At 42.9% G+C, this 13791-nt stretch overlaps 1 protein-coding gene across 2 annotated transcripts in view; it reads right to left on the reverse strand.

Moving 5' to 3' along the window:
• Nucleotides 1-13791, reverse strand: part of LOC126457256 (uncharacterized) — a 114898-nt gene that overhangs the window by 86045 nt on the left and 15062 nt on the right. For both annotated transcript variants that reach the window (XM_050093418.1, XM_050093417.1), the window contains exon 4: nt 13680-13777. In XM_050093418.1, the coding sequence (XP_049949375.1) occupies nt 13680-13777 (98 nt within the window). The remainder of the gene's footprint in view (nt 1-13679; nt 13778-13791) is intronic.

Consider the following 13791-nt stretch of genomic DNA (forward strand, 5'->3'; position numbering starts at 1 on the left):
CGAGTCTACACGTAGTGCGCATGTATTGCACCACAATTAAGTACAAAATTAAAAGTCAAGATTTATGTTTAAAACTGTGTTAAAATAGAGTTTAGTATAATAATGTTATAAATATCAAGTCTTTATGTACCTAGACTTGATAGTTTCCATAAAAAATGCAGTTTTAAAAGAAAAATAAGTGGTCCTAAATAATAAAGCTAGAAAGCCAGAAGTTGCTCAGAACGTGCCTAAAGAGTTTATAAATAAGTGGTGCAAGTTTCAAAGCTAAAGAGTGATAAATACTTATCCGTGCTCTGCTTCCTCTGGCGCATCGCCAGAGGGGGTCACGGTGCTTAGCGAGCAATCACTGGCAGCTTTCGGAGAGAGAGGCCGTACTAGCATACGGGCAGTTTGTGGTAGGTGGCTCATGTGGACGGCCACATTTCGCGAGCGTGGTTGTATCATATGGTGAGCTGTTTTGAGGGTGGAAACCACACCTTGTTGCGGTTTGTGTTGCGACTCATCCAGAAGGGCAGTGAGGTAATGTGCCTGGAGGTATGATGTTCTGCCGTTTATATTATTGAGTTCCCGGCTTCTTGTGGTAAGACTGCTCTTTCCTTATGCCCTTATGCATTGTACCCCCCCCCCCCCCCCTTTAAAGAAGAAGTGGTGGTTTAAACTGTGGCCGTTGGTATTCGAAGCTACCTCACGCAGACTATACTCTTGGTTGGTAGTACGTGTCGGTTGTTTGCTATTTATTTTGCTGCCCGCAAGGTTGCACAGGCGAGATTGCCTCCTGGTAGAGCGATGCTCACTGTTTGACAGTTTCAATCTGCCTGTGGTTGCGTGTGTGTGTGTTCACCATTAAATGGTAGATTGTCAACTTGATCTGCAACTTTGCATCTTGCGGAATCGTGTCATGGCTTTCTTGTAGTGTTTCCCGAATTTCCCTGTTGTTGTTAACGTGCACCGTTGAGTGACAGTTTGTTTAACGGCAAGCAACAAGGGGAGCCTTTCGACAGAGCGACGTTGAGTGTTCAATGAGCGTACAGTTGAAATTACTGTTATAACAAAATACATCGTTGCTCTGTGATTATTAAATACTGTTGGCAAGATTACTACCTTTCGACAGAGCAACGTTGAGTGCTCACAATGAGCGCACAGTTGAAACTACTGTTACAACCGAATACGTCGTTGCTCTGTTATTATTAAATACTGTTGGCCAGACTACTACTTTCCGACAGGGAGCCCTTGATATTTCTGTTGTTGTTGACGTGCACCGTTGAATGGCAATTTGTTTAACGGCAAGCAACAGGAGCAGCCTTTTGACAGAGCAACGTTGAGTGTTCAATGAGCATACAGTTGAAATTACTGTGATAACCACAGTGAATCACAATTTGTTTAATGGCAAGCCACAAGAAGAACCTTTCGACAGAGCGCCATTGAGTGCTCAATCAGTGTACAGTTGAAAATACTGTTATTACCAATTTTTTTTTTTTTGTGTACATTTTTTGTGTACGTTGGGTCGGCGCAGGTCTGGCATTGTCAGCAAGATATAGTTCTAGTTTTTTTATTTTATTTTATTTGTTTGTTTATTTTTTTAACGTCCTTATTTTTAATGTAGGCATATGCTGGGTCGCAGCAGGTCTGGCGACTGAGTATTACAGTTGTCAGTAACACCTGCTACTTGTTACTTCAACGATTATCTTGTTGTAGTCCTTTATCTATGTCTGTTAATATTTAAAAAGTAAAACAAACACAAATATACACGCAAAATTCTAGCTTTCGCAACCAACGGTTGCTTCGTCAGGAAAGAGGGAAGGAGAGGGAAAGACGAAAGGATGTGGGTTTTAAAGGAGAGGGTAAGGAGTCATTCCAATCCCGGGAGCGGAAAGACTTACCTTAGGGGGAAAAAAAGGACGGGTATACACTCGCGCACACACACACACACACACACACACACACACACACACACACACACACATACATATCCATCCACACGTATATGTGTGGATGGATGTGTGTGTGTGTGTGTGTGTGTGTGTGTGTGTGTGTGTGTGTGTGTGCGCGCGCGCGCGCGCGAGCGAGAGAGTGTATACCCATCCTTTTTTCCCCCTAAGGTAAGTCTTTCCGCTTCCGGGATTGGAATGACTCCTTACCCTCTCCTTTAAAACCCACATCCTTTCGTCTTTCCCTCTCCTTCCCTCTTTCCTGACGAAGCAACTGTTGGTTGCGAAAGCTAGAATTTTATGTGTATATTTGTGTGTCTATCGAAGTGCCAGCGTTTTAGTTTGGTAAGTCACATCATCTTTGTTTCTAGATATATTTTTCCCACTAGAAGAAAATAGTCAATCAAGCAACAAGCCCAGAAAAAACCATGAATGACCGAAATTGGAGAATGTCAACTTTCACCGGTGAATGTCCACAGATACCAAATACGTCGGGGAAAGATCGAATATTTCATTACATTGTTGTTCACTTGGACCCTCTCTGGTGTGTGTCGACAATCACAGATATGCTCTGGTGGAGGTCCAAAACAGAGGAGTAAAAAAAAACAAGTGACTGGCTCTCTCCCGCCAAATCCTTTGTTCTGCTCGGAGTAAATCAGCTTTTTCAGTCTTATGCAAGCTTTGATAACGCGAACAATGTTTTCTTTATTTTTTTCCGATACCCTAATTTGTACTAAATGGATACTGCAGTAAATCGTGATCTTTTTCATGAAAAGTTAAATGTATTAATTGCAGGTAAACGAGAAGACAACTGTTTTTATTTTTCTCAAAAAAAGTATTCTAAAATACTTTCTGAAGTGGTTTCTGCCAAAATTAAATGCAACACACCTTCGGATTACAGATGATTAAAACATTTTGATGTTTTAATAATTAATGATGAAGAGAAGTTAATTGTACCATTAGAACCAGGGGAAATGAACATACAGTACTATGTTACCAATGAAGAATTGTACAGTATACTATATGAAACTCGCATCAGAGTAGGCCAGGGAGGAAGAAACATATGCTTAAAGAGTTGCAAGTTACATACAAAAATATTACATATGAAGTTGTAATGTTGTATTTAAATTTATGCAAACAGTGTCAAATGAAACACAGTGCACCTAAGAAAGGTATTGTTGTGAAGCCAATGGTTAGTTCTGAAGTAACTCAAGATGTCAATTTGATCTGATAGAGACGGCGAATATAAGTTCATAATGGTGTATCAAGATCATTTAACTAAGTTTGTCCAGCTACGACCTTTGAAAACTAAAAGAGCTGAAGAAGTAGTGCATCACGTTCTTTCAATATTTTTTACATTTGGTGCCCCAGCAATATTGCAATCAGATAATGGTAGAGAATTTAGTAATCAAGTCATATCCGAAATACGTGCTATGTGGAAAGATGTTAAAATAGTTCATGGAAAGCCTCGTCACAGTCAAACACAAGGCTCAGTTGAAAGGGCCAATCAGGATGTACAGAATATGCTAACTGCATGGATGAATGATAATGATACAAATAAATGGTCAGATGGTTTATACTTTGTTCAATTTGCCAAGAACACTACATACCACAAAGAAAAACACCAAAGTTCTTATGAAGCCACATTTGGCATTAAAGCAAAAAGAGGCATAGCATCGTGTTTTTGCCTGGCGAACAAATCGCAAATATTGAAACTGAAGAACAACTTGAAGAAATTGCCAATACTTCTGAAACCGAAAACAGCTTGAAGAAACTGTTAATGCTTATAAAAAAAAAAAAAAAAAAACTGAGCGCTGTTCATGTTGAAAACCAATTCCAAAGAAAAATATTGAGGAGATCCTACAACCTACAATGTCTTCACATCAAATTCTGTCTGAAAAACACAAGTTGATTTCTACAAAAAGAGCGGTCGCGAAAGAAAATCTTCTACTGCAAGCAACAAAGCTGTTACGAACCTCACAAAAACAATTTCTTCCTGCTCAAATTGGTGATAATGTACGAATACAAGTCCCTGATATCGACCGTGGTTGTACAGATAGCCGAAATGTGTTAGCGATTGTTGTTGGAATAGAAGACTCCGACTTCTATAAACTGGCAAATAAAAATGGTACCCTCAAGCAGCTTTACACACGTAAACAGTTCATAATTTGTAAAGAAAAGTTACTTTCCATAGATGAGATTTCTTTTCAAGAAATGTCACTGAGAGAAGCAGCTGCAGCTAATTCGATAAGCGGGGGATAAGGCTATACACACTGTCATTGCAAAAGGAAGTGTTCCACAAATAAATGCAGTTGTAAAAGCAAGTGACTCTTGTGCAATTTAAAGTGTCATAATAGTTTAAGTTGTTGCAATAAATAAGATCTGAATCACATAAGTAATTAATTTTTTTATAACTATTATTTTCTTTTCTCATGTATAATGTACAGTTTATTTTAAATTCTTGGTCATTTCTTTCAGAAAGAGAGGCGAAAAAGTTACGTCACACTTGTGACGTTTTATAGCGACTGAATTACGGAGAAGAAAATATAAATCTCCAACATGTTCAACATTCACCATTAGTGCATGGTGAATGTCAACATCGCTATCTCTGTCAGAGCCTGTATTGCTCGATCCCCTCAAACTTGGCCTAGCCCTCCCACTCCCACTCCTACTTAGCAATAAATCCAGACTTGAAAGGCACTAAATATTGGACTTGGAAACGTAAAAATTTGTTTTATACTTCAGTTCACTCTAAAATTAATAACTGAGAGGCCATGTTAAGCTACTTCTTATAGTTTTTGAGTAATTAAGTAAAAACCAATTTTGTAACTAAAATGTACCCAACTGTAGTAGATTAAGTACCCATAATTTTAATAGTACAGAATTTTGGTTAAAGCAGATGATAAAACTTACCAAATAATAGAGCAATACCAAATTTGAGAGTTGTAGTATTAATAACAGCCAATACAAGTTCTAGTGAAGGTATGGTTCAGAGGTAACAATCTACTGTTAGTTCCACTATAGAAATTCTAGAAGGCAAAATTTTTATTCAAGCGAGCTGAAACTTTTTCTGTGCTTCCAAACAACTTATCTGAATACATGTAAATATTAAGAAGTTTCTGCATTAATTCATAATTATGATACTACAGATTATGTGTCCGAGAAAGCGGTCGTTCTGAGGCTGCTGCAGTATGCAGAAGGCATATAACAGATGTTCCCTCGGCAGTCCGCTGTGGCACCTATATAAATACAGCCCAAGAGGCAGTAGTAAGGTTCACTTCACACTCAGCCACTGTAAGATCCACGTCTGTTCAATGGTGGATCGCGCTCTGCTTCGGATGATGTCAGAGCTGGACTGTGGCACATCGTGTATTTGAGGTAAAAACAGATAGTGAACTTGCGAGGACTGTACACCGTCCTGGACCGCTTAAAATTTGCTGAAGGAACTGTTAATTTACTGTCCATGATAATTATAAATATGCGCGGCAAGTGGCGACTATTATTTCCACTTTTATGGTGAGCATTAATTTTCAACATTTATGATGAACATTCATTTGAGTATTTTAGTCAGGACGAAAGACAATCTGGTAGGAACGTACCGTAGAGGTAGTCTCTTAACTACTAGTTCTGCTATTTATGATAGAAAGATTTACTGTGTATCGAATGGGACGGGACATGCACGGGGGCGTATACGCAGAGTACCAGAGTACAGACAGTAGAGATGGAATAAGAAGGGCAGTCAAAATATCCAGGACAGAGTGGAGAATAAATAAGGAAATTAGGGAGAGAATGGAACAACTTGTGATGCAAAGAACTGAGAATAGAGCTCTTCAATGGTGTTTGATTTGATTTTGTTTTGTTTTAGGGTGCAAAAATAACTAAGGTCATACTCGCCCAGGTCAGAACATTGAACACGAATACAAAAAAGGAGTTAAAAGCGACACAAGTTAAGCCCAATCAATGAAAGGAAAGTGAGCTAAGAACAAGGACTTCCTCATAGAGAAAGATCCACAAAATACACTGTAAAGACAATGGAGGTCCCAAACTAAAGATTAAATGCCCTTCGACATGAAACAGCCGATAACTCAGATGGCAAACATACATTACAAAATAAGTGGTTAAAAAAGGGCATTCGGTCAGGAAACTGGGAACCGTCAACGGTTGAGGACAATGAGCACAAAGTGGAGGAGGATCACCACTTAACAAACGGCGATGGCTAAAACAACAGTGCCCAACACGCTAGCTAAAATGATCTCCTCGCGCTGAGAGGTGGTCAGCCAAGCTGCGGGGAGAGGTTTAATTCCCTGGAGCTTGTTGCCATGAAGGGGAGACCAGTGGTGATGCGAAAGTGACAGAGCCTGCTTACAGACGGCAACACGGAGATCGTCAGAAGGACTGGAAGACCTAGCGGCCCAAAGCAGCACGACGGCAGCCTTGGCAGCAGCCTCATTTCCTGCCACACTGACATGACCAGAAACACACATGAACACCACAGTGGCCTCCTCAAGATTGAGCAAGCTTTCTTGGACCCATTGCACTAAGGGATGGACTGGGTACAGCACATACAAGCTCCGAAGAGCAGACAGAATTGGAGCAGATGACACAATCAAACAGCCTGAGTCACCGGATGTACTGCATGGCCTGATACACGGTGAAGAGCTCTGCTGTAGATACTGAGGAGTGTTTCAGAATCCAATAGCCAAAATCGCCGATGCCAATGATGAAGGCACACCCAACACCATGTTCAGTGCGAGAGCCATCAGTGTACACAAAGATAATATTGCTAAGTTCCATGTGCACTTACAATGGTATACTGAATATGGAGTAGATTCCTAAGGAAGAGAACGAAGTCCAAGGTGAACACAGCCCCTGCAAAAAGCCAAGGCAGTGAAAAGTTCACGGCCATTGGGAAAGTGGCAAGTAGCATGAAGTTAAGTTGCCGGAGCAATAGCCGAAAGCTTACTCCAGGAGGTAGCAGAGAAGACAGGTGCACCCCATACTGGCGTTCAAAGGAGTCATCGAAGGAGGCGGCATAGGACGGGTGGTCAGGCATGGCAGACAAACTGCACGCATATCCGCTGAGGCGAACATCAACCCAGTATGACAGCGGTAGTTCGGCAGCTTCTGCAGACAGACTCTCAATTGGGCTAGTGTAAAAGGTGTCAGCAGCCAAACAGAGTCCACGATGCTGGATTGTATTTAGGCAACGTAAGATGGATGGACATGCAGATGCATAAACGAAACACACATAGTCTAGTTTTGAATGGAAAAGGGATCAGTACAAATGGAGGAGAATGGTCTGATACGCTCCCTAGGAAGTATTGCTTAGGACACGTAGGACATAGAGGGACCGGGTGCAACAGGTAGCCAGGTTAGGACACGTAGGACATAGAGGGACCGGGTGCAACAGGCAGCCAGGTTAAGACACATGGAAGAACCAACAAAGTTTTATATCAGGCGAGAGCCCAAGGAATTTTGTAGTTTCAGCAAACAGAATAACAACAGGCACAATATGTAAAGATGGTGGAAGCAACCCATTGCGCTGCCAGAAATTCACACAGCTGGTTTCAACAGTGGAAAAGTGAAAGCCATTATCAATGCTCCACAAGTTAGGATGATCAAGACATCGCTTAAGACACGACTCAAGCAGCCAAGTCCATGGAGAACTGCAACAGATCCCAAAATCATCGACAAAAAGGAAGCCAGAGATGCCTAGAGGGAGACAGGCCATAATAGGGTTAATGGGTATAGAAAAGAGGATGACGCTCAGGACGGAGACCTGAGGCAACCCCTTTTCCTGTGTAAAGTTGTCTGACGAGGCAGAACCCACATGAACCTTGAAAACTCTAAAATTTCTGATCGGGAAACAAGGCAGGTAGCCTCGGATACCCCACGTGTAGAGAGGATGGAGGATATGAATCCTCCAGCAGGTGTAGGCTTTCTCCAAATAAATAAATAAATAAATAAATAATAAAAATAAAAAATCATGCCCAGTCTGGTATTTCCACAGAAAGCCATTCATGACATGGGTTGACAAAGTGACAAGACGGTCAACTACAGAATGGTGCGCTTGTAATCCCCATTATGCAGTAGTTAGTAAATTTTAAGACTTGAGCCATCATATCAGCCATGCTTTAATCATATGTTCCATCGCCTTGCAAACACAGCTGATGAGAGAAATGGGGTGGTAGCTAGGAGAAAGATGTTTGTCCTTACAGTGCTGTGGTATGGGTATGACAGTGGCTCCATGCCAGCGCCTGAGGAATGTACCACCTGCCCAGATGCAACTGTATTTACGAATAAGAACATGCTTGCATGCAAGAGAAAGACACTGCAACATCTGAATGTTAACAGCGTCCGGTTCTGGGGTGGAAGATTGGGACACGATCTAGCTTCCTCACGGTAAAGGTGGCATTGTAGTAGTCTTGATTCTGAGAGGTATCACCTGAGCCTCCTCCACTTGTTCCCAATGGAGGAAGGCAGGCTCATAGTCAGTGGAGCTCAAAATCTCTGCAAAATAACAGATTAAGTTGTTGGAGATTACAATGGGGTCCTCAATGGCATCATCTGGTATGGTCAGGCTGGAAATTGGGAAATGGACCTTGGTCCCAGAGAGCCTTCAAGGGTTGACCCAAAAGGCGGAAGAGGGAGTAGAACTGTTAAAAGAACTACTAAATGAAATACACCTAGCTGTTCTGCTATCCCAATGAACGCAAAGACACTGTGCACCCAACTGTCAATAATGAATACAGTTCACCATCACAGGATGACAGTTTAAAAAGACAGAGTATGCCTCTGGACGCGAACTGTGTCACGGCACCCTCAGTCTAGCAAGGGACCCGGACATGGTGCGGTTAAGATGAAGTGCGAGGTATGGAACGTTCCGCAGTAGTAAGGATAACATTTGTATGCCTCTGGACGCGAACTGTGTCACGGCACCCTCAGTCTAGCAAGGGACCCGGACATGGTGCGGTTAAGATGAAGTGCGAGGTATGGAACGTTCCGCAGTAGTAAGGATAACATTTGTATGGTACTTTACCTGTCATTACAAGTAAGAAAAAGTTGTTTGCGAAAGTTGCAGGGGAGGAGTAAGGCCTCCAGTCACACTTACAAAGCTTCCAATTGGGTTTACACATAGGTGGGGTAGACATAAGCAATTGGATAGCACACAGGCAATGGTCACACGAGTACGTGTCATAGATAATGGGCCATTCAAGACGACGGGCAAGCTGGACAGTGCAGAACGAGAGGTCCCAATGGTAGGTAGGCATGCGTGGAGTCTAAAGGAACATGGGTGCTCCAGTGTTAAGGCAGATGAGGTTGAGCTGATCAAGACAGTCAGTCAAGAGGGTAACTCTCGGACAAGTTCCGGAGGAGACCCAAAGAAGATGATGTGCATTAGTCACTGAGCAGCAAAGAAGGTGAAAGAACTGACCAATAAGCTGGAGGAAGCTTGCCCTGGTGACACCGAATGACAAGAGGGATATTGACATTGCACAGAGAGAAAGTGAAATGAGGAAGGAAAATGTGGACTGCAACAGCCTGCAGCCAAGTGTTCAGTGAGATGGTCTGACTATGATCATTATCCCGAACGAGCAGCACGACTCCCCCACGAGATGGAATGCTGCCCTCAAAGCGAAGGCCAAAGCAGACTGGAAAGAAATGCAAGAGATCAAAGCAGCCACAAAGACACAATTTTGTTTCCTGTAGTCAGAAAACAAGGCGACACTGTGATTCCAAGAGCTGCCTTAATTCCTCCTTCTTGTATCGCAAGGGAGACGTTCCACTGGAAGGGAGACATGATAGGGAAAGGAAAGGAGGGAAAAAATGAAGGGATTTCACTTTGGCGGCTGCCAAGTGCCAGCCTTTAAAGACTCACTGCTACATAGTGCAGAGGCTGGAGGATCATGTTCCATGAGATCTACAGAGGAATCAGCAGTCTCTCTGGGTCAACCTACGGATTCGGTTGGTGGGGTGCACCAGGGGATTGGAGGTCAGCCAGGTGAGGGTATCACGCAGTGAAACAGTGGAAGGATCTCAGAGTTGGTGAAGGAGAAGCCATTTGTCTTTGTTTGATTTCTTAGTACCTTTATGGTTGGCAGATGAAGACTCAGATTTTTTTGGCTGGAGGGACATAAAAAGTCTCCACTAGAGTATTCCTTCTGTCCCTTCCTGCCTTCTGGTTGTGTAGCAGCTGATTTTGCCACCAGAGGTGATGCTTTGGCGGCTTGCACAGCTGGAGGAGGAGGAGGAGGAGGAGGAGGAGGAGACAGGGACGCTACCGTGACACTGGGCACTGCAGTGCTGAATTTGAGGTCGCAAGTCTTCGTGGCCATGTCCTCTAAGGAGTGAGGTGTAGGAAAGAAAGGTACTGTAAGTGCCAGATGGTAAAAAACAACTAAAAAACAATGTTGCAAGTGACAAGGTAATGCACTTTTTTCCTTCACCCAGATCTCCTGTATGACCCACTGTTGAGATACAAGGAAATTCTCGGGATGAGCCTGCATGGTCGCTGTTGCAACTGATACTACGGGGAGGAAGTGGTGGGCAATTGCCCTCGTGAACATCTCTACCACAAGTAACACATTTGGCCACATTTCGACAAGACATACGATTGTGGTTGTAGCATTGACACTGGTAACAGCACACTGTGTTTCGACTGTACAGTCGGACCATGATGACTTAAAAGCCTGCTTTATGGAAGCACTGCTCTATCAAACATGAGGAAAAGAGTGATGCAACCTTAGTGCCTGCATGCAACACTTTTCATTACCTGATGGTCTGCAGTGACGTCCTGATCAGAGAAGTAAGTTTGGATTTCTCCCTCTGTCAAACCAGCCTAGTGTAACACCGCATGAAGAATTCAGCACTCGAAGGGCCTGAAATGAAATGAGTGTATGGCATTGTTGGCCAGGAGGTCCCATCTGGGTAAGTTCAGCCTCCACGTGCAAGTCTTATTTTAGTCAACGCCACATTGGGTGACTTGCGCACCGGCGATGGGGATGAGAGCAACACAACACCCAGTCCCCGAGCGGAGAAAATCTCCAACCCTGCCGGGAATCGAACCTGGGCCCGCTTGCATGGAAGGCGAGCATGTTACCATGCAGCTATAGCAGGCGGACCGATGGGCCTCAAAATGAACAGGATAGCCATAGAGGAGCGAAACTGCAAGGAGTTGTTGGGCTTGAATATAACAATTGGTCTGCAAAAGTGAAGTGCCATTACATAAATGACAGCAGGATTTCATAGGGCCTGTATTGTGTCAACACCTTTCTGAATAAAAAATGGATTAGTTGTAGCAAATGCTGATCTTCTGTATGTGACAACAAGAGCAACCAAGGTGCAGCTAGGACATTCTTGGAATCTTTAGCCTCATTCCATTTACATTTAGTAGACGTAGTCTGAGATGGTGTTTGCCTCAGTGCGAGAAAATCCCCCCCCCCCTCCCCGATTGCCAGTGTCTCTGATGGCACACTCCTTCCAACTGGAGGTCCCCCCTCAGAGGGCCCTGTTGACCTGGGGCTAGGAATTACAAGTTACCCAGTTACATGTTATACTCAGATGTGTGGGGCTGCATTCACGAGTGCACAAGGAGGAAGAACAAACACAGAGGAACCTCAAACACCAAAGCGGAGGAAGGATGGGAGATGCAGAACAAAGAAAGAAGGAAAAAACAGTGGGAGGACTGTTCTGATGTCACACTATTGAAACTTCACAACACATCCCCAAAAATATCCCAGACATGTTCCCCAAGGGAGGGGAAAAAGAATAGCAGGAGGATAGACATAGAGCACAGAAAGAGAAAAGGTGCTGTAAAATCTGGGGTCCCACGGTAGCCTATCACGAATTCACCAAAGAGTGGTGAATCCCCTGGAGGAGCTCTTCAATGGTATGATCATGTACAGCGAATGGAGCAAGGACAATGGCCAAAAGCAATCCTGGAATGGTCACCACGAGGAAGGAAGGAGGAAGCATGGAGAGTGGGAGTAATTGGAATGATGAGGAAGAGAGGTCTGTAAAGAGGAAGACTGCCGAACATGAAATCTGGCAAATGGAAGCAACTGCCAAAGAATGGAGAAGCCCTTAAACATAAGTGAGTCTTGTAGCCCTACATTTCTCCCACAGGGTAGCCACAGAAGGAAACAATGTGGGACATATCTCTACATACTGTAATAATCCTTTCTTCCAGAAGAGGCTCGGGAGGGGGTGGACTTGCTAGCCACTTCATTTGAGAGTTATCCGCCTTGGTGCCACCTACTCTGAATGGGGGTTCTCTCCACAGGCACCCCTCAGCCACAGCAACACCTACCTGGCTGAGTAACCATTGACCAGATAACACTGTCCGGAATCCTCATGCCCCAGCCATGTTGGGCACACACTACTTGGCATACGCAGGGAGTTTCCTGTGCAGACATCAATAGTGCAATCCCTGCATGGTCAGGGAGCTACCACCAAGCAGGAACTTAACAACCCCCCCCCCCTCACCCCCCACAATAGAATGGTTACCGCGCTGGATTTTGGACCTATTACTTTTGCCACAAAGAAAAGGTGAAAATCTAGAAAGGCACAAAAGATGGATTGTATACAGCATCGGATGACTTTTCCCACACTTCTGTAAAATTTGGAAGAGGTGGTAGGTCAAACATAATAATGAGAATCATATAGTGAAGGATGAAAAGTTGTATACAGTGTACGGGGAGGAAAAAAAAAAAAGCTGACCATGTCAGTATTCAGTATTTTCTTGGCTACATCGCATATTTTTCCAACATGGCCGCATACTTCCTTCATAACTATGCCATAGCTACAAATAATAGGACGGACTTGCAGAACAGGAATGGAAGTAGCACTGCAAGCATCAGGACCCTATGCTAGCTGAGTACATACTATCAAAAGATATGTGGGATTCTTGGGGAGGGGAAGCATGTTAAGGGCAAATAAACTGAACATTGGTATGAAGAGTATGCTATTCATTGTTCAATCTGCAGTCATGATCAAGGGAAAGGATACAATACACAGTCAGATTTCTTAACAAAAATAATAACTATATTTTCCTAAAATACTGCACAAAAACTTGAGCACACTCTTACACAGAAATACCAATTTGAATGATAGGATGTTTGTAGCACACTTTAAATATACAAAACAAGCTTGGCCTCATATATATACACCAAGACAGGATATTAACTGCACTTAGGAATAACAGTCAAAGAACTTCTAGAATGCAATCAACAACTTTATGTATGACCTACAGAGATAGGTGAATGGTTTCAAATCTGCAAGTCTCATGTGAGGTATGGGGAGTCTCACTACCATAAGGAACTACGGACTTTTCTGTCTGCATGGTTTGTTCTGTAACTGTGTACGCAATTTTCTGTTTGGAGCACAATAACGTAATTGAAGAATAATGGCTTCAATAATCTATGTCTATACAGTATATATGAAGTACTATTGCGCATCTGTTAAATCACGATGACAAAAGTATTTACATATGACGATCTTACTCTGGAAATAATGTTTTTTCATCAATTCCTAAGTCCACATCCATGCTTACTGCAAGTGTTAGAAGGTGGTTTTTGGTCTCTCTTCCTCCCTCTATTTCTTCCAAACTGATTTTTCATCCAGGATATTTTCGTATGCTGTTTCATATTTTATGTTTCAATTCAGTTCAACACAGCTTACATAAAGATACAACACATACAGCCATACACAGAAAGTGAACTTCAACTAAAAATAAAGTTTCCATTTACTTACAGCTCTCTGATATGATATCGTCCACTATCAATGCATAAAAACCTTCACTTGAAGGAAATGCCTGTCTGTTATTGGCAGTTGCTAAAGGCTCATACATCCTGTATTAGAAATA

Source organism: Schistocerca serialis, chromosome 2 (assembly GCF_023864345.2).
Source record: "Schistocerca serialis cubense isolate TAMUIC-IGC-003099 chromosome 2, iqSchSeri2.2, whole genome shotgun sequence".
Classification (NCBI taxonomy): Eukaryota; Metazoa; Arthropoda; class Insecta; order Orthoptera; family Acrididae; genus Schistocerca; species Schistocerca serialis.